Source organism: Salvelinus fontinalis, unplaced genomic scaffold (genome assembly GCF_029448725.1).
Source record: "Salvelinus fontinalis isolate EN_2023a unplaced genomic scaffold, ASM2944872v1 scaffold_0761, whole genome shotgun sequence".
Taxonomy (NCBI): domain Eukaryota; kingdom Metazoa; phylum Chordata; class Actinopteri; order Salmoniformes; family Salmonidae; genus Salvelinus; species Salvelinus fontinalis.
The window spans coordinates 72953-92782 of NW_026600970.1; the positions used below are offsets into that span (position 1 = coordinate 72953).

The 19830-nt window shown below is 40.8% G+C and overlaps 1 protein-coding gene across 1 annotated transcript; it reads left to right on the forward strand.

The window, feature by feature from the left end:
* The first annotated feature begins 8154 nt into the window (after nt 1-8154).
* LOC129847210 (zinc finger protein 239-like) lies at nt 8155-16427 on the forward strand. Its single transcript, XM_055915030.1, has 2 exons — nt 8155-8713; nt 13920-16427. The coding sequence occupies exons 1-2, from the start codon at nt 8380-8382 to the stop codon at nt 14696-14698; spliced, it is 1113 nt and encodes a 370-aa protein (XP_055771005.1). The 5' UTR covers nt 8155-8379; the 3' UTR covers nt 14699-16427.
* The last annotated feature ends 3403 nt before the right edge of the window (nt 16428-19830 follow it).

Below are 19830 nucleotides of genomic sequence, written 5' to 3' on the forward strand. Positions count from 1 at the left end.
AGGTTACATTAGGTTGTAACTCTCTAGGTCATGCTAGTAGGCTACAGTAGGTTGTATCTCTCTAGGTCATGCCAGTAGGCTACAGTAGGTTGCATCTCTCTAGGTCATGCCAGTAGCTTACAGTAGGTTGTATCTCTCTAGGTCATGCCAGTAGGCTACAGTAGGTTGTATCTCTCTAGGTCATGCCAGTAGGCTACAGTAGGTTGTAACTCTCTAGGTCATGCCAGTAGGTTACAGTAGGTTGTATCTCTCTAGGTCATACCAGTAGGTTACAGTAGGTTGTATCCAAGTGGAAACAATTATCAACCCAATATGGAAAGTGTCGAATTTGGTCAACAACCAAATGAATGGCTTATTTGCTACGTGAGGTTTACTTGATCCAACAGAAGTTTCGTAATGCCTAAGTTGTTATGTAGACACGTGACATACCGACAACTTTGATAAAAACACTATAGGAGTTGTCTGCAGATCGCTATGCATATTCATGCTAGTAGCTTAGCATCTCTCTCCATTGAATACAGGCGGTGCATATTCATGCTAGTAGCTTAGCATCTCTCTCCATTGAATACAGGCGGTGCATATTCATGCTAGTAGCTTAGCATCTCTCTCCATTGAATACAGGCGGTGCATATTCATGCTAGTAGCTTAGCATCTCTCTCCATTGAATACAGGCGGTTGACGACAACAACCCTCATAGAATATAAACAATAGATTACAATAATAAGATGAATCCACCAATCCAAAGAAAGGATAGGCGGGAGCTAGACAACCCGCAGTGCTGCTTTGTGGGCAACAACTCCCCTTGTTAGGGCGGAGAGACATCTTGTCAGTATATCCATAATCTTTGGTGTAGCCAACCCAACTCTCACATGGCACTATTGGGGGGCACGGTGTGTAGTAAAACATCACTACATGAAAATCACAACATGCCGTGCCCCCCAGTCTGCGGTCAGCAGATAGACCCTTCTCAAATATAAATGTTAAGTCACAATTTGGAAACGGAACAGAGAAAACAAGGGGTAGCTTGTTCTCTACGTCGTCTGATTCTAGACATATCAGTCATCATCCTGGGCCCTACATTGAAGAGGTATTGACGAGCCAACTCCGAATATCCAAAGTTTTAAAAAAATATATGGCGGTACTTACTGGTGTTAATCAGATCTCCTATCTCCTCCTCTTCATCTTTCAATGTGACAGTAATCTCCCCTTCCGTCTTCACTCCAAAAACTGCATCCTCCTCTTTCTCTTCCTCCTCGTCTTTCACAGTAACATCCTCCTCCTCTTTCACTCTGAACGCGTCTTTCTCTTCTTCTTTCAGGGTAACAGCCTCATTCTCTACTTCTTGTTTAACTGTGACATCCTCTTCTTCCTTCTCCTCTTTCACGACAATGTTCTGCCCCAGACCTTCTTTCTCCGTCCAGCAGACCTCTTCTTTAACAGGAGGGGAGTAGTTTATTGAGCTCATGTTCAGGGATGTTAGCTAGCTAGCTATCATTAGCGACGAGGCTAGTGCTAATTTAACCAGCCAGCTACTACAGCTGACTAATACAAAATACCGTAATATTTTATTAAATAGGTTAACAAGTAGATACGAACTAAGTGTGTCGAAAACACAATAACTAATATACACCGAAAGCGTAAATAGCTTTAATCTTTCGGCTATGTTGGCTAGCAAGCTACCGAGGTGGTTGACGAGCTGTTTATGAAGAACCGTCCACTAGATTATACGTCACGCTGGCAGCGTCGCCTGAAAGACGCACATCGCCGTCTGCTGACTGGAGGGGAAACGCAGTTGAGGATCATATTTTATTTTCAGACAAAGATTATTTTAAATGGATTTAATTAAATAATACAATAATATTGAGACATACAAAGACAGGAATGTGTTGATTGATTAGTACGAATAAAAATCGTTACTACAGCACATTTAAGGCAGTTACATTAAGTCAAACTAAATCGAAATAATTAGCAAGCTACTGTAGGTCTATACTGCTCCTACATGGTGTAACAATACATCATGTAGATGTATATAATGAACAGACTAGGTCTACACTGCTCCTACATGGTGTAACAATACATCATGTAGATGTATATAATGAACAGACTAGGTCTATACTGCTCCTACAAGGTGTAACAATACATCATGTAGATGTATATAATGAACAGACTAGGTCTATACTGCTCCCACATGGTGTAACAATACATCATGTAGATGTATATAATGAACAGACTAGGTCTATACTGCTCCTTCATGGTGTAACAATACATCATGTAGATGTATATGATGAACAGACTAGGTCTATACTGCTCCTACATGGTGTAACAATACATCATGTAGATGTATATAATGAACAGACTAGGTCTATACTGCTCCTACATGGTGCAACAATACATCATGTAGATGTATATAATGAACAGACTAGGTCTATACTGCTCCTACATGGTGTTACAATACATCATGTAGATGTATATAATGAACAGACTAGGTCTATACTGCTCCTACATGGTGTAACAATACATCATGTAGATGTACACTACCATTCAAAAGTTTGGGGTCACTTAGAAATGTCCTTGTTTTTGAAATAAAATTTAAAAAAATCATTTATTTACCTGTTTTTGCTTTGTCATTATGGGGTATTGTGATGTCATTATGGGGTATTGTGATGTCAATATTGGGTATTGTGTAGATTGATGGGGGGAAAAAAATATTGAATCAATTTTAGAATAAGGCTGTAACGTAACAAAATGTGGAAAAAGTGAAGGGGTCTGAATGCTTTCCGAATGCATTGTATATATAGGGGCAGTACTTAGTGACATCACTTCATGAAACAGGAGGTACAAATATATAACATAGGATCACAATATCAACATTCAATGTTTCAAAATATATGACCAGGCTGGAAGTGGAAACACCAGCCCAGCCACAATCCTAGAGGTTCACTGATGATCAACCTCCTCCTTCACATCTGACTCCTGATGATCAACCTCCTCCTTCACATCTGACTCCTGATGATCAACCTCCTCCTTCACATCTGACTCCTGATGATCAACCTCCTCTTTCACATCTGACCCCTGATGATCAACCTCCTCCTTCACATCTGACTCCTGATGATCAACCTCCTCCTTCACATCTAACTCCAGTGATCAATCCAGAGCGTCTTCTTTTTTGGGGAATCCCGATGGACGACGTCATCGAATAGGACGTCATCACCACAACCGCCCACAAGTTAATTGTAATTCAGGTTATTAATGGGAAGAACATTAGCAATACGTCCTGTCTGGTAACTTGTCTCGTTCAAAGGATTTACATTGGCAGGTGCACAGGGAGAAACCCCATTAAAAAAACTCAGTTGATCTTAAACTGCGGAAACACTTTTGGAAGTCTTTAACTGCATCAAAGTCTGTGGCCTGTGATGTTGGGACAAATGATAGTCCCTTATTATACAAGAGACAAAATTCACAAATTCTACAGCACAACGGCAGAGTCATGTCTTCAGTGTAAAACTAACAATGACTCAATAATCCTTCTGGGAATGTTATGACGTCATAAAGTTATGGGCGGAGTTAGAAAGTTGGCTGTCAGAAGTACAGTTATACAATGTAAAATTACTTTTAATCCGCCTGTCTGTATATTTCAAAATATGGCATTTGAGGGTGCAGTGAGATACCCCAGAGTTGGACGATACTTTTCTCATAAATCATCTTAAATATTATACTTAATTAAACCTGGAAATCAACCAATCCTCTGTTGTTAATTCAATAGAAAGGTCAAATGCTTTATTACCTAAAAGTTTAAAGTGACAGAGAGAAATAAAATGGTGCTGATGCGGGCGCTTGAGATGGGGTCTGTTCTAGTGGGTCTGGACAGGTGTGATGTAGTTTCAATGGAGATGGAGGTGTGATGTAGTTAATGGAGATGGAGGTGTGATGCAGTTAATGGAGATGGAGGTGTGTTCTAGTGGGTCTGGACAGGTGTGATGTAGTTAATGGAGATGGGGGTGTGTTCTAGTGGGTCTGGGCAGGTGTGATGTAGTTAATGGAGATGGGGGTGTGTTCTAGTGGGTCTGGGCAGGTGTGATGTAGTTAATGGAGATGGAGGTGTGTTCTAGTGGGTCTGGGCAGGTGTGATGTAGTTAATGGAGATGGAGGTGTGTTCTAGTGGGTCTGGGCAGGTCTGATGTAGTTAATGGAGATGGAGGTGTGTTCTAGTGGGTCTGGGCAGGTGTGATGTAGTTAATGGAGATGGAGGTGTGTTCTAGTGAGTCTGGGCAGGTGTGATGTAGTTAATGGAGATGGAGGTGTTATGTAGTTAATGTTTGTATGATGTTGTCGTTTGTATGTTTTGTATTGTTTATAAAAAGATAAAATAAAATATTTTTCCCAATGCAAAGTTACACCTCACTGTGCTATATTTGGAGTTATTACATTAAACCAATCAGAATTCAGAAGAATGCCAAAGTCAGGTGTAAAGTAAAATGGAGGACCAGCCTATTCCCTATGATGTAAACTACAACAGAAATAACTTCAAATGTAAAGAGATTTCTGGCATCAGCACAAAATGTGATTCAGAGTCACCGAATATATTTTAAGTATTTTAATTAAACTCAAACGATAAACGGTAAATGCAATTCTCGTATATACGGGTTCACTGCATCACCACGCAGAGTAGATCAGAGAACTGTGGAATGTACTCAAATAGTAGTTTTTATACTATGACAGTTTTAGTTCCAACTCTTCCCGTTGGCCTATCATAGTAGAGGCTTAGCATGGTTAATACTCTTGCTCCGCTTTTGGCGGCACCCGAACTTGTCCAAGCCCCTTGGCGCTTTTCTTTGTCCACATCTGGTTGCTGGGTAGAGTAGCTCCGTCTTGTGTCTCCACTTGATTCTTCACTCAAACAATTCCTAATATGGTACTGAACAGTCTCTCAACCCCCCTGGTTGGCCTAGAGTGATGCACCCCTCCCCTCCCCTCTCCAGACTGACCACAGCTTTTATGACCTGTGTTGGTCAGTCCTTACACACATCTGTATTGTTTGTGTGTGTGTGTGTAACAAAACAATATTCATCTTCAAACAATATGCTAACAGGCTATAGCGCAGAAACATAAATCCTAACAAAATGTATAACTTCAAATTAAGCCAATCGTTTGCACTCATGACTTGAGTGATTCAAAGTAAACCAACGTTTTGGAAATACAAAACGCCATCTAACCAAATATCAAAGAATGTTATCTTAGCCAGCCAGCTAACATTAGCTAAATGCAGTTATCTTAGCCAGCCAGCTAACGTTAACTATATGCAGTTATCTTAGCCAGCCAACTAACGTTAGCTATATGCAGTTATCTTAGCCGGCCAGCTAACATGAGCTATATGCAGTTATCTTAGCCGGCCAGCTAACATTAGCTATATGCAATTATCTTAGCCGGCCAGCTAAAGTTAGCTATATGCAGTTATCTTAGCCGGCTAGCTAACATTAGCTATATGCAGTTATCTTAGCCGGCCAGCTAACATGAGCTATATGCAGTAATCTTAGCCAGCCAGCTAACGTTAGCTATATGCAGTTATCTTAGCCGGCCAGCTAACGTTAGCTATATACAGTAATCTTAGCCGGCCAGCTAACGTTAGCTATTTAGCCAACTAGCTATTAGCCTAACCAGCGTAGCCAACCAGCTAACATGAGCTATTTAGCCAACTAGCAATTAGCCTAACCAGCTAACGTTAGCTATTTAGCCAACTAGCTATTAGCCTAACCAGCGTAGCCAACCAGCTAACGTTAGCTATTTAGCCAACTAGGTATTAGCCTAACCAGCGTAGCCAGCCAGCTAACGTTAGCTATATGCAGTTAGCTATATGCAGTTATCTTAGCCGGCCAGCTAACATGAGCTATATGCAGTTATCTTAGCCGGCCAGCTAACATGAGCTATATGCAATTATCTTAGCCGGCCAGCTAAAGTTAGCTATATGCAGTTATCTTAGCCGGCTAGCTAACATTAGCTATATGCAGTTATCTTAGCCGGCCAGCTAACATGAGCTATATGCAGTTATCTTAGCCGGCCACCTAACGTTAGCTATATGCAGTTATCTTAGCCGGCCAGCTAACGTTAGCTATATACAGTAATCTTAGCCGGCCAGCTAACGTTAGCTATTTAGCCAACTAGCTATTAGCCTAACCAGCGTAGCCAACCAGCTAACATGAGCTATTTAGCCAACTAGCTATTAGCCTAACCAGCTAACGTTAGCTATTTAGCCAACTAGCTATTAGCCTAACCAGCGTAGCCAACCAGCTAACATGAGCTATTTAGCCAACTAGCTATTAGCCTAACCAGCTAACGTTAGCTATTTAGCCAACTAGCTATTAGCCTAACCAGCGTAGCCAACCAGCTAACATGAGCTATTTAGCCAACTAGCTATTAGCCTAACCAGCGTAGCCAACCAGCTAACGTTAGCTATTTAGCCAACTAGCTATTAGCCTAACAAGCGTAGCCAACCAGCTAACGTTAGCTATTTAGCCAACTAGCTATTAGCCTAACCAGCGTAGCCAACCAGCTAACGTTAGCTATTTAGCCAACTAGCTATTAGCCTAACCAGTGTAGCCAACTAGCTATTAGCCTAACTAGCGTAGCCAACCAGCTAACGTTAGCTATTTAGCTAACTAGCTATTAGCCTAACCAGCGTAGCCAACCAGCACCGAGACCATTTAGAACCAAACTAACAAAACCTAAACGTGTTTGCAGATCAAAAGATCAGAGACAAACAGAATGATGGGAGAAAATTAACCTTCAGAAGTCATTGATCAATGCTGATAAAGTGACACACTGCTTCAATAATAATGAGTAGTTATTTATGATGTAAGGTGATTTGTAGAGCAGTCAGTTGGCAGTCACCTGCAGTGTCGAACAAGCCCAATACCAAACCAATCAGGTGGTTGTTCTGAATGATGAATACATTATTTCCATGTGTCTCATGTTCACTACATCAGAATAAACTGTCATCCATTTTACTATCAAAATATATCAAATTAACCTGAAGAATTACTCAATGTCCCCCTCTGGTGGCGAAGAAGTATAATACACCTAAACTGACAAAACCGGGCTAATAAACTGGCTGGTGTTCATGAATTTATAAAACATATACTTTATACATTTGTCATAAATGACCTGCATTGATGAGACACACAGTGTGGATGAATGATCAGTAGTCGACAGGGTAAAAATAGCACTCCTAAAGAAGATGCATTTTCCAGTTAGATACCAACTTGAAAGAGGGAACTTTAGCATAAAACCCACATGGAAAACTGAGATTCGGCAAATAACATATAAAGAGAGGCTTATTTGACGCCAAACCAACAACAGTAGTTACTAAAACATAAATTGCTAATGTATGATTTAAAACGTGGATTTTATGATGTAATGTCAACTTTATATATTTCTATCCCAGGACCACTCAATTTTCAAATTCTCCAAAAACCTGCTGTGGATTACCCAGAATCCAATACTTTTATCACTGAGTGTATTACACCGAGTGTAATGTAAACACACGAGCAACGCAACGGTCTAAGGTATGGCATCTCAGTGCCAGAGGCGTCACTACAGACCCTGGTTCAAATCCAGGCTGTATCATAACAGGCCATGATTGGGAGTCCCATAGGGCAGCGCAGAATTGGCCCAGCATCGTCTGGGTCTGGGTTTGGCAGGGCAGGCCGTCAATGTAAATAAGAATTTGTTCTTAACTGACTTGCCTAGTTAAATAAAGATGAAATATATTTAAAACATGTAGCTTCATTACACCGTTACACTGGTATACAAACTCAGTAGCACAGAGTAGATCATCCATATGACCTTGGGAAATAGTGCATTGTGGGTAGTTTAGAAGATTTCCCGAAATAAGTAAAAAAATATGTAATAACGCAAAAACATAACTGTTTGTGCTTATAGGTAACCATATCGTGACTCCAACTAGCTTACTAAGTCTTTAACCACACTGTATTGTTAGACTGGGGAGTAAAAACTAATGCTCCTTACACTTTAACTTGTTGTCTGAAGATAAAATATACATTTTACTCAACTGCGTTACCCATTCCAGTCAACAGATGGCGGTCTGCGACTTTAAGGTTATGCTGTTGGTGTGACGTATAATCTAGTGGACGGAACGCGTCTTTCAGCAGCAGCAACAGTTCGTCAGCCACCTCGGTAGCTTGCTAGACATAATAGACGAACCAATAAAGCTCTTTAGACGCTTTAGTGTATATTAGCCACTGTGTTTTAAACCCACTTCGGTCGTCTAGTTAGTTATCCGATTTAATTTCATATTTACAGTGTTGTTGTTAGTCAGCTAGCGGGCTGGTTAAGTTAGCATTAGCCTAGCTAACATCCCTGACCATGCGGTCACTAAGCTACTCCCCTGCTATAGAAGAAGCGGGTATCACAGTAAAACAAGAAGTAGAGGATGAGGCCGTTACTGTGAAAGAAGAGGAAGACGCGTTCAGAGTGAAAGAGGAGGAGGATGTTACAGTAAAAGGAGAGGAGGATGCAGTTTATGGAGTGAAAGAGGAGGAGGAAGAGATGACTGTTACATCGAAAAAGGAGGAGGAAGAAGAGAAGGAAACTGGATTTCTGGGCCCGGTTTCCCAAACGCATCTTAAGGCATCCAATGGTTCTAACGATGAATTTAGCCATAAGATGGTTTTGAGAAACCGTTCCCTGATTAACACTAGTAAGTACTGTCTTAAAAACAGAGGCACAAACTCTGCAGTTGTTGAACTGATGTTTGGTGTTAAAGGAGAAATCTGCAATTGCTACATCCATATTGTGACTTTTAAATTATTTATTTATAGCCATTGATTCTTGAAGAATATAACACATGGCTCATGAGCTTAGTTAAACTGTTGAACCCCATCAGAACCCCAAATAAGCTTTTTTTACTACAATGTTTAGAAACAATGTAAATCAACACTGTATAGCCTCAACGTGGTTAAAACTATCATGTTGATATCATGGATGGTCAGTCCTTGCATCCATAGGTCTGTCTGTCTCTAGTTACATTTCTCCAACCCCATAATCATTTCATTACCACAACAGTGGTGGAATGACAGATTTGTTATTGTTTGAACTGCAGATTGCTGGGTTGTGTGGTTCTTTTAAACAGCAACAAAATGGCTGCCCAGAGACTTGGTTTGGTAAACAGCTGAGGGATGGGGGAAGGAGAAGTGTAACCACTCTCAAATTCATAGAGAAAGCTATTGTATCAACCGTAATCCAACACCTAGCGACCTCGTCAAGAAGTTCAGACATCTTGGCGTAACAGTTATAAGGTGTTGGCTTGACAGTCGCTGGACCCAGGTTTGAGTTCAGCTCAGGGCAACCCCCTGAATTCACTACACTATGAATACAAGGACTGGCCATCCATGATGTCATAATGATAGTTTAACCAGGTTTCTAGGCTATATAGTACATTCTAGAATTGCCACTGCCAATTTACCTGTTGTCTTAGCTGATTAACTGTTGTCTTACCCGTTGTCTTAGCTAGCTCTCCCAATCAACACCTGTGATTGCTTTATGCCTCGCTTTATGTCTCTCTAATGTCAATTTGCCTTGTATACTGTTGTTTAGGGTAGTTATCATTGTTTTGTTTTACTGCGTAGCCCCTAGTCCCACTCAACATGCCTCAGAGAACTCTTTTGTCCCACTTCCCACACATGCGGTGACCTCACCTAGCATAACTGGTGCCTCCAGAGATCCAACCTCTCTTATCGTCACTCAATGCCTAGGTTTACCTCCACTGTACCCGCACCCTACCAAACCCTGTCTGTACATTACATTATGCTCCTTTTATTCTCTGTTCACACCGCACTAGATGACCAGTTCTGATAGCCTTTAGCCGTACCCTCATCCTACTCCTCTGTTCCTCGGGTGATGTAGAGGTTAACCCAGGCCTTGTGTGTCCCCAGGCACTCTCAATTGTTGACTTCTGTAACCGTAAAAGTCTTGGTTTCATGCATGTTAACATCAGAAGCCTCCTCCCTAAGTTTGTTTTTCTCACTGCTTTAGCACACTCCGCCAACCTTGATGTCCTTGCTGTGTCTGAATCCTGGCTTAGGAAGGCCACCAAAAATTTGGAAATTTCTATCCCCATATACAACATTTTCCGTCAAGATAGAACTACCAAAGGGGGAGGAGTTGCAATCTACTGCATAGATGGCCTGTATAGTTCTCGGGGTTTCACCTGCTAAATAAGTTCTGTTATACACACAGACATGATTCAAACATTTTTAGAAACTTCTGAGTGTTTTCTATCCAAATCTACTAATAATATGCATATCTTATCTTCTGGGGATGAGTAACTGGCAGTTGAATTTGGGTATGCTTTTCATCCAAACGTGAAATTGCTGGCCCCTATCCTAGAGAAGTTAGATAACGATCAAACGATCACCCCTCATCACTGTCAAACGCTCCCTAAAACACTTCTGCAAGCAGGCCTTTCTAATCGACCTGGCCCAGGTATCCTGGTATCCTCCCGTCGGTAGAGGATGCCTGGTTGTTCTTTAAAAGTAAATTCCTCACCATCTTAAATAAGCAAGAAATGTAGAACTAAGAACAGATATAGCCCTTGGTTCACTCCAGACCTTACTGCCCTCGACCAGCACAGAAACATCCTGTGGCGTACTGCACTAGCATCGAATAGTCCCCGCGATATGCAACTTTTCAGAGAAGTCAGGAACCAATACACACAGTCAGTTAGGAAAGCAAATGCAAGCTTTTTCGAACAGAAATTTGCATCTTGTAGCTCTAACTCCAAAAAGTTGTGGGACACTGTAAAGTCCATGGAGAATAAGAGCACCTAATCTCAGCTGCCCACTGCACTGAGGCTAGGAAACACTGTCACCACCGATAAATCCACGATAATCGAGAATTTCAATAAGCATTTCTCTATGGCTGGCCATGCTTTCCTCCTGGCTGTGATGATGATCCGCCGCCATTGTGGCAACCCCTATTACTAGTCTGTTCAACCTCTCTTTAGTATCGTCCGAGATTCCTAACGATTGGAAAGCCCCCTCTTCAAAAGGGGTGACACCCTAGACCCAAACTGTTACAGACCTATATCCATCCTGCACTGCCTTTTCAAAGTCTTCGACAGCCAAGTTGACAAACAGATCACTGACCATTTCGAATCCCACCGTACCTTCTCCGCTGTGTAATCCCGTTTCCGAGCTGGTCACGGGTGCACCTCAGCCTCGCTCAAGGTACAAAATGATATCATAACCACCATCGATAAAAGACAGTACTGTGCAGCCGTCTTCATCAACCTGACCAAGGCTTTTCGACTCTGTCAATCACCATATTCTTATCGGCAGAATTAACAGCCTTTGTTTCTCAAATGACTGACTCGCCTGGTTCACCCACGACTTCTCAGACAGAGTTCAGTGTGTCAAATCGGAGGGCCTGTTGTCTGTAGCTCTGGCAGTCTCTATGGGGTACCACAGGGTTCCATTCTCGGACCGACTCTTTTCTCTGTATATACCAATGATGTTGCTCTTGCTGCGGTTGATTCCTTGATCCACCTCTACGCAGACCACACCATTCTGTATACATCTGGCCCTTCTTTGCACACTGTGTTAAATAAAGGTGAAATAAAAAATAAAAAAACATTTAAAATAAAATCTTAACTTTATTGACAACACCCAAATAGATACTGCGGTTCTTCAATAATTCTATATAAAACAATTCTTAATACTGTAGCAAACATTACTCAGGACATTCAAACGAGCCTTACAATTATAATCCAAAGTAGTGTGAAATGTACTCATAAGCAACCTGGAAATGGAGGTTACTCCCCTGAGTTTCCCCCATTCACATTCAGAATACATTGTGAAAAACTAAAATCTTTGCTCACCATTTTTGCTCAAGGCAGATATACTACATCCATAACTAGTGGTTTCCTCATTACCAGATATACTACATCCATAACTAGTGGTTTCCTCATTACCAGATATACTACATCCATAACTAGCGGTTTCCTCATTACCAGATATACTACATCTATAACTAGTGGTTTCCTCATTACCAGATATACTACATCCATAGCTAGTGGTTTCCTCATTACCAGATATACTACATCCATAACTAGTGGTTTCCTCATTACCAGATATACTACATCCATAACTAGTGGTTTCCTCATTACCAGATATACTACATCCTTAACTAGTGGTTTCCTCATTAGCAGATATACTACATCCATAACTAGTGGTTTCCTCATTACCAGATATACTACATCCATAACTAGCGGTTTCCTCATTACCAGATATACTACATCCATAACTAGCGGTTTCCTCATTACCAGATATACTACATCCATAACTAGTGGTTTCCTCATTACCAGATATACTACATCCATAACTAGTGGTTTCCTCATTACCAGATATACTACATCCATAACTAGTGGTTTCCTCATTACCAGATATACTACATCCATAACTAGTGGTTTCCTCATTACCAGATATACTACATCCATAGCTAGTGGTTTCATCATTAGCAGATATACTACATCCATAGCTAGTGGTTTCCTCATGACCAGATATACTACATCTATAACTAGTGGTTTCCTCATTACCAGATATACTACATCCACAACTAGTGGTTTCCTCATTACCAGATATACTACATCCATAACTAGTGGTTTCCTCATTACCAGATATACTACATCCATAACTAGTGGTTTCCTCATTACCAGATATACTGCATCCATAACTAGTGGTTTCCTCATTACCAGATATACTACATCCATAACTAGTGGTTTCCTCATTACCAGATACACTACATCCATAACTAGTGGTTTCCTCATTACCAGATACACTACATCCATAACTAGTGGTTTCCTCATTACCAGATATACTACATCCATAACTAGTGGTTTCCTCATTACCAGATATACTACATCCATAACTAGTGGTTTCCTCATTACCAGATATACTACATCCATAACTAGTGGTTTCCTCATTACCAGATATACTACATCCATAACTAGTGGTTTCCTCATTACCAGATATACTACATCCATAACTAGTAGTTTCCTCATTAGCAGATATACTACATCCATAACTAGTGGTTCCCTCATTACCAGATATACTACATCCATAACTAGTAGTTTCATCATTACCAGATATACTACATCCATAACTAGTGGTTTCCTCATTACCAGATATACTACATCCATAACTAGTGGTTTCCTCATTACCAGATATACTACATCCATAACTAGTAGTTTCCTCATTAGCAGATATACTACATCCATAACTAGTGGTTCCCTCATTACCAGATATACTACATCCATAACTAGTAGTTTCATCATTACCAGATATACTACATCCATAACTAGTGGTTCCCTCATTACCAGATATACTACATCCATAACTAGTGGTTTCCTCATTACTAGATATACTACATCCATAACTAGTGGTTTCCTCATTAGCAGATATACTACATCCATAACTAGTGGTTTCCTCATTACCAGATATACTACATCCATAACTATCGGTTTCCTCATTAGCAAGGAGGAGTTTCTACAATCAAATTGTATGTGCTTTGCCCTCGTTCCTCAATTTTTTTTCTTGTGCCGCAATTTTAGGAAACACAAAAAGGGGCCTATATTGGAGACCAAAAGTCGTCTGGCACACTGCTTAGAGTTTCAACAACATGAATAACTTATTTCTAGTCTACAATCATTGATGTTACTACTAATATGAAAGCAAGACAATCTATGACTATTGTTGCTCATTTTAAGACAATTGTCAAATAAATTTAACATTCATTACAGACATCAATTGTTATACAACATCATGGCTACGCTGTTGGCATCACCTTTTACAGTGGATTACCGCTGTTGTGGGCCTTCAATCATCTGTCTGACTTTGTTGTTCACACAGGAGAGATACTTCACTATCGTGGATCCTCTGGGGAGCCTCAACAACCTCATGATGCTGAAGAGGCAGAGAAGAGTCTCTCCAGATCAGAACACCTGCAGAGATCCACAGGGAAGAGAACTCACTGCTGCTCTGACTGTGGGAAGAGATTCACCTCATCAGGCATTAAAATTCATCAGAGAACACACACAGGAGAGAACCCTTATAGCTGTGGTCAATGTGGGAAGAGTTTTACTACATCTGGCCAGCTGACATTACACCAGAGAGCACACACAGGAGAGAAACCTTTTAGCTGTGTTCAATGTGGGAAGAGTTTTACTACATCTATCAATCTGACTCTACACCAGAGAACACACACAGGAGAGAAATCTTATAGCTGTGGTCAATGTGGGAAGAGTTTTGGTAGAACTGGCCAGCTGACATTACACCAGAGAACACACACAGGAGAGAAACCTTACAGCTGTGATCAATGTGGGAAGAGTTTTCCTGCATCTAGAACTTTGACTAGACACCAGAGAATACACACAGGAGAGAAACCTTATAGCTGTGGTCAATGTGGGAAGAGTTTTGGTCGATCTGGCCAGCTGACATCACACCAGAGAATACACACAGGAGAGAAACCTTATGGCTGTGATCAATGTGGGAAGAGTTTCGGTCGATCTGGCCATCTGGTATCACACCAGAGAACACACACAGGAGAGAAATCTTATAGCTGTGGTCAATGTGACATGAGATACTCTGATAAAAGATCTCTGATCAAACATCAGAAACTACATACATGAAGGAGTTGTTTCATGATATCAATGAATTAATGTCACAATGTAGAATGTTTTAACATTGTAGTAGGAGTATTTTAATTATGTCACAATGTAGAATGTTTTAACATTGTAGTAGGAGTATTTTAATGATGTCACAATGTAGAATGTTTGAGTATTTTAAGGAGTTTCACAATGTAGAACCCTAATTCAATTGTTTTCTGCGTGATATCGATATTAGCCTTTCGAAAAGTCCAGGCTCTGAATTGGAAGAGTACTATTTATGTGATTTAACAAAAAGTGACTAACACAACAAGAGCTGTGTTACACTTACCTTGTTGGTGACCCACTTGAATCAAAATGCAACACTTCAAAATGTGGCGACCTGTTTTCTACAAATTGTCCTCTAACCAGGGATGTACACATTATTCCCAGATTCCGTGTGGTTTTTGAGCTGTTATTTTTAACAGGACGTGCAACCTCATCTCCCTCCTCCCGGCACAGTTGATTTTAACATTATATCGATGAGTGATGACAAATAAGTGTTGCGTTCCTTTGTTTAGCGACCCCTAAATTGAAATACATCACTCCCAAAAGTAGCTGACTGTCTTCTGCAGGTCGTCCTCTAACCAGTGAGCTAAAAATAAATACAAGTAATATGATTATTGTGGCAGATGTTTGTGTACATAGCACATTTTACATTTAGGTTTTTAATTTATCACAAACTGTTTCTGCTTTTGGACTATTGATTTGGACACGTTTAAACTGTGACATTGGGGATATCCCACCTAGCAAACTGTCGACATTGGGGATATCCCACCTAGCAAACTGTCGACATTGGGGATATCCCACCTAGCAAAATGTCACTGAAAATAAGACTGACCGACGTACAATATATGTTTGGTTTTAGTTGAAAGTGTAAAAGAAAACTATTTAAATTCAATGTACTCGCAGCTTATACACATGGACGCAGTATAATAAATCGGTCTATAATCAATTTTATTAACAATCATAATAAATTGAGTCATAAATATAAAATATATTTGTTGTCGTAAGGGGAAGGTGTTACAGTCTGGTTTTTCCATTTATGTTTTGAGGTTGGACTTTTGCACGTATAGCTCGTTAGCACGAATAGCTCGTTAGCACGTCTAGTTCGTTAGCATGTAGGAATCACCGATTGGTGTCACCTCGTTAGTCAGTAGGTGTTACACCTGTGCTGGCTTGTCCATCTCGTTAGTGGGAAGGTGTTTCACCTGAGCTGGTCCAGGGTCTATTTAATAGTGTCTGGCCCAGTGCTCCAGTTGTCTTGATAGATGTGGAGAGTCAACACCTTTAGTTGCACCACCTTTTTGGTTTTCTTACTGTCTTTAAGTTTGGTGTGTGTTTTTCTTTTGTTTGCCTCTTCTTGGGCAGATTTAGTGGGTCTCATGGTGGGTGTCTTTTAGGTCCCAGTTGTTGTTGCTAGTCAACTTCCAGTGGACACCCCCATAGTGTCTTTCAGAACCCCTCATAAAAAACAAGCTTATATTTTGGGTTGGGTTGGATATAGCATCATATTTTTTATATTTTAATCAATGACATTTCCTTGCAATGTTCATTAGTCTTTCAGTTGTTATTCTTCTGTTTTTTATCCTCTTATGTTTCTTGTGTACTAAATATTTCTGTTTATTTTCTTAGTTTTTTTCCTGTGAAGCCATTGTGTTGCATCCATGTCTGACATGTGCTGTATAAATAAAACTTGATTTGAAAATATCAACAGACTCTTGGTCCATCTTAGTATGAAAATCAGTATCAATCCCACATTTCCAGCCTGCCGAAGGCCTGGTGGAGTGGTAAACACCACCCCCGGCTCTACCAGGGGCTTGAGGTGGTCTCCCACAGCTCTGCTTATGTCATGTTCTGTGGCCTTGCCGTTCCATTTCTTGACTCCCCCTGCAACACAGAAAAACACATTTAGTCATATTATATAAAACATTACAAGTAATGGATATGGAGCATCTATGGCCTCAGTTACACCTGGCACCTAAATGTGACTTCTGTCATCCGATCACTCCAAGCTCCATTAGGTTCAGATCTACCAGGATGGGCCTTTGACAGTCTGGACGCAGTCAGGCCATTGAATATGCCTCAGCAATGTAAAGAGGTGGGGTGAATAAGTGGGGAAAAGTACATTCTACACAAATGACCTTCATAATAGCAAAGAACAAATGTGTGTGCCTGAGGGGAAATTAACTTTCATACAGCCAAATGGGGTGAGAAATTACACCAATATCAGTGGACAATTTGCACTACTGTAAATAAACATAGATGATGGAACATATTCCCTTTAGCTTATGTGATGAACTACTAAGGGGACATAAATATTTACCATCTAAACCATGTGTGACCTCACCTCTCTGGCTGTAGAAGTGTTCTTCCTAACCAGTCCCTCAACAGCTCTCTGACTGAGCTCCACCCTCACTGGGTCTTCAGAGGAGAGGAAGGCTGAGGAGGGATGGAAGGATGAATGGATCAGTCAGTCAATAAAGTGTAGAGCTGCTGTCTATGCTGTCTGACAAAATCACTATTTTAGTTGTTAATTCAAGTAAATAAGGCTTAATGACTGCTGAATACCAACTATCAATCACTTAGATCATGTATACGTCCCTAGCCCGTTGAAGTTGACATTTAAAATGGTTAAGGGAGGGTTTAAGGTTAGGGTTTAGGGTAGGGATGTCCCAAGGATGCCAGATAGCATTGACCATTGTGCATTATTCTGTCTCTGTTACATAGCAGGTGTAAAATTAACAGACAAGACAAGTAGACACGCAGTGCATTATGGTCATTGTAGTTTAACAAATAGCATCTAATTATGCCAATCTGTATGTGGGGTTGTTTGAGAAGAATGTGATTGACAGCCCTAACAATCCATTCTAGCACCTCATCAGGCTCTGTAAAAGTCTTCATTGATGACGTGTTCCTTCTATTCCAGGGGACAGCAGAGGAACTTCATCAATTCCACTCCTTCATCAATACAAGCAGTGAACATCTGAAATTCACCCTCACCTTTGATGCGCATGAAACAAGTTATCTGGACATTTTGATTAAGAGGGAGGGGTGTGGTTTTAGCACAGACCTATGCAGGAAGCAGACGGACAGGAATTCCCTGTTATGCAGAGACAGCTTCCACCCTACACAAGTTACTAAGTCTTTAACCACACTGTGTTGTTACACTGGTGAGTAAAAACTCATGCTTCCTACACTTTAACTTGTTGTCTGAAAATAAAATGTAAATTTTCGTCAACTGCGTCCAGTCAGCAGATGGACTAGATGCCACTTAGGCCGCCCGTTGTGACTCCGTCAAGAATTCAGCAGAGCAAGTTTGTATGAAGGTCTGGTTATTAAATGGGTTCATAGTTCAATAGTAATATCCTCTAAAACGCTCTGGGGACAAACTTTGCTGCCCTGTTTCCAGTTGTCCACATGGCTGGGAGAACCTATTCAAGTAAGGAAATAGATTTTGGAAATGTAAAGAAACAACGATGTATTATTAGCTAACTAGCTACAGTGCAGGCTAACTCAAATGAGCTGCTAAATGAGCTAGCTAGTTGGCTAGCTAGCTATCTAACCAACTTCAAATACTGTATAGATAGATAGCTAGCTATCTAGCCAACTTCACATTCTGTATAGATAGCTAGCTAAGTGAATGAAAAATGCTAAATGAGCTAGCTATTTGGCTAGCTAATACTATATAGATAGATAACTAAGTGAATTAAATATCATCAGCTGTCTAACTTCATATTAGCTAGCTATCTTGATGTATTTATCACTGTAAAAAACAAACTCCAAAAGTATTTGTAGGTAGCTAGCTAACAGCCATGGAGGGTGAAAGGATAGCAGCCCCAACTGTCAGTGAGAGAGGAGGCTATTCTGGATAGGGCAGGTACTTTTGTGTAGTTCCTGTCCCTAGAAGTGAGGACGGAGATAAAAGTAACATAATATTCAGTGTGGTGTAATTTGACTATAATGAAGTGTGTTTCTTGTGAGGTTTTCTGTCCTCGGATAAAGAGCGCTATGAAAGCCAGTCTACATATGAAGAGGTCCCAATGAAGAGCAGTGGTTCTCAGTCCTGGGGACTCAAAGAGGCACATTGTTGTTTTTGCCTCAGCACTGCACAGCTGATTCAAATGATCAACTCATCATCAAGCTTCAAGAGGTATTTATGTATTCATTTGTGATGCCGTCCTTGATATGATCCTGTTATTGTCACATGCTACACATGCACATATGTGTGCCCATGCATCTATCAATCCAATGTTATCATGATTTGTTATCAGGGATATTATACTTTAGTAATCCACAATGACCTGTTGATGTAACAGTCTAATAATTACATTGTCTTCCATATTCCTACAGATACCTTGTAACTGGAGATTCCTTCAAAACGATTGCCTACAGTTACCGTGTAGGGCACTGCAAGGTTGGGTGACCAGGGTCATTTGGGACTGCCTCCTGGAGGAATGCAGATGTGTGAAGGCTACCTGTGTCCTGCGTAACTTCATGAGGATGGACACGAGGACCAGGAGGGGATCTGCAGCTCGCCGCCGTGTCCCAGAGGAGGAGTCTGCTGCTCTGCAGGATGTTTCAAGGACGGGGTCCAACAACGCAGCAAGAGAGGCAATCCGTGTGCAGGAGATCTTCACCTCCTCCTTCTTCAAAGAGGGTGCTGTTCCCTGGTAACACCATAGACTACACTATGCACAACCAAAGGCTCTTTTAAGAGGGTGCTGTTCCCTGGCAACACCATAGACTACACTATGCACAACCAAAGGCTCTTTTAAGAGGGTGCTGTTCCCTGGCAACACCATAGACTACACTATGCACAACCAAAGGCTCGTTTAAGAGCCATTCACATTGCAATAAGAGTATTCTTCCATTTACTTAGCTATGTCAACTGCAGTTATTCAATTCATAGTTTCTCTCCCTTTGATTTCTACTTCTCAGATGAGGGTGCTGTTTAGGTACGGGTGTGATGTCTGTGCAAAAACAAAACAGGCTATTTTATATCACTAATATTGAAAAAATGTAGAACAATTAGACACCCTATAACCCACACCTACACACTCATGTATCAATCTGATTGATGGATTGTGTTGTGCTGTAAGCAGGTTCAGGTGTAT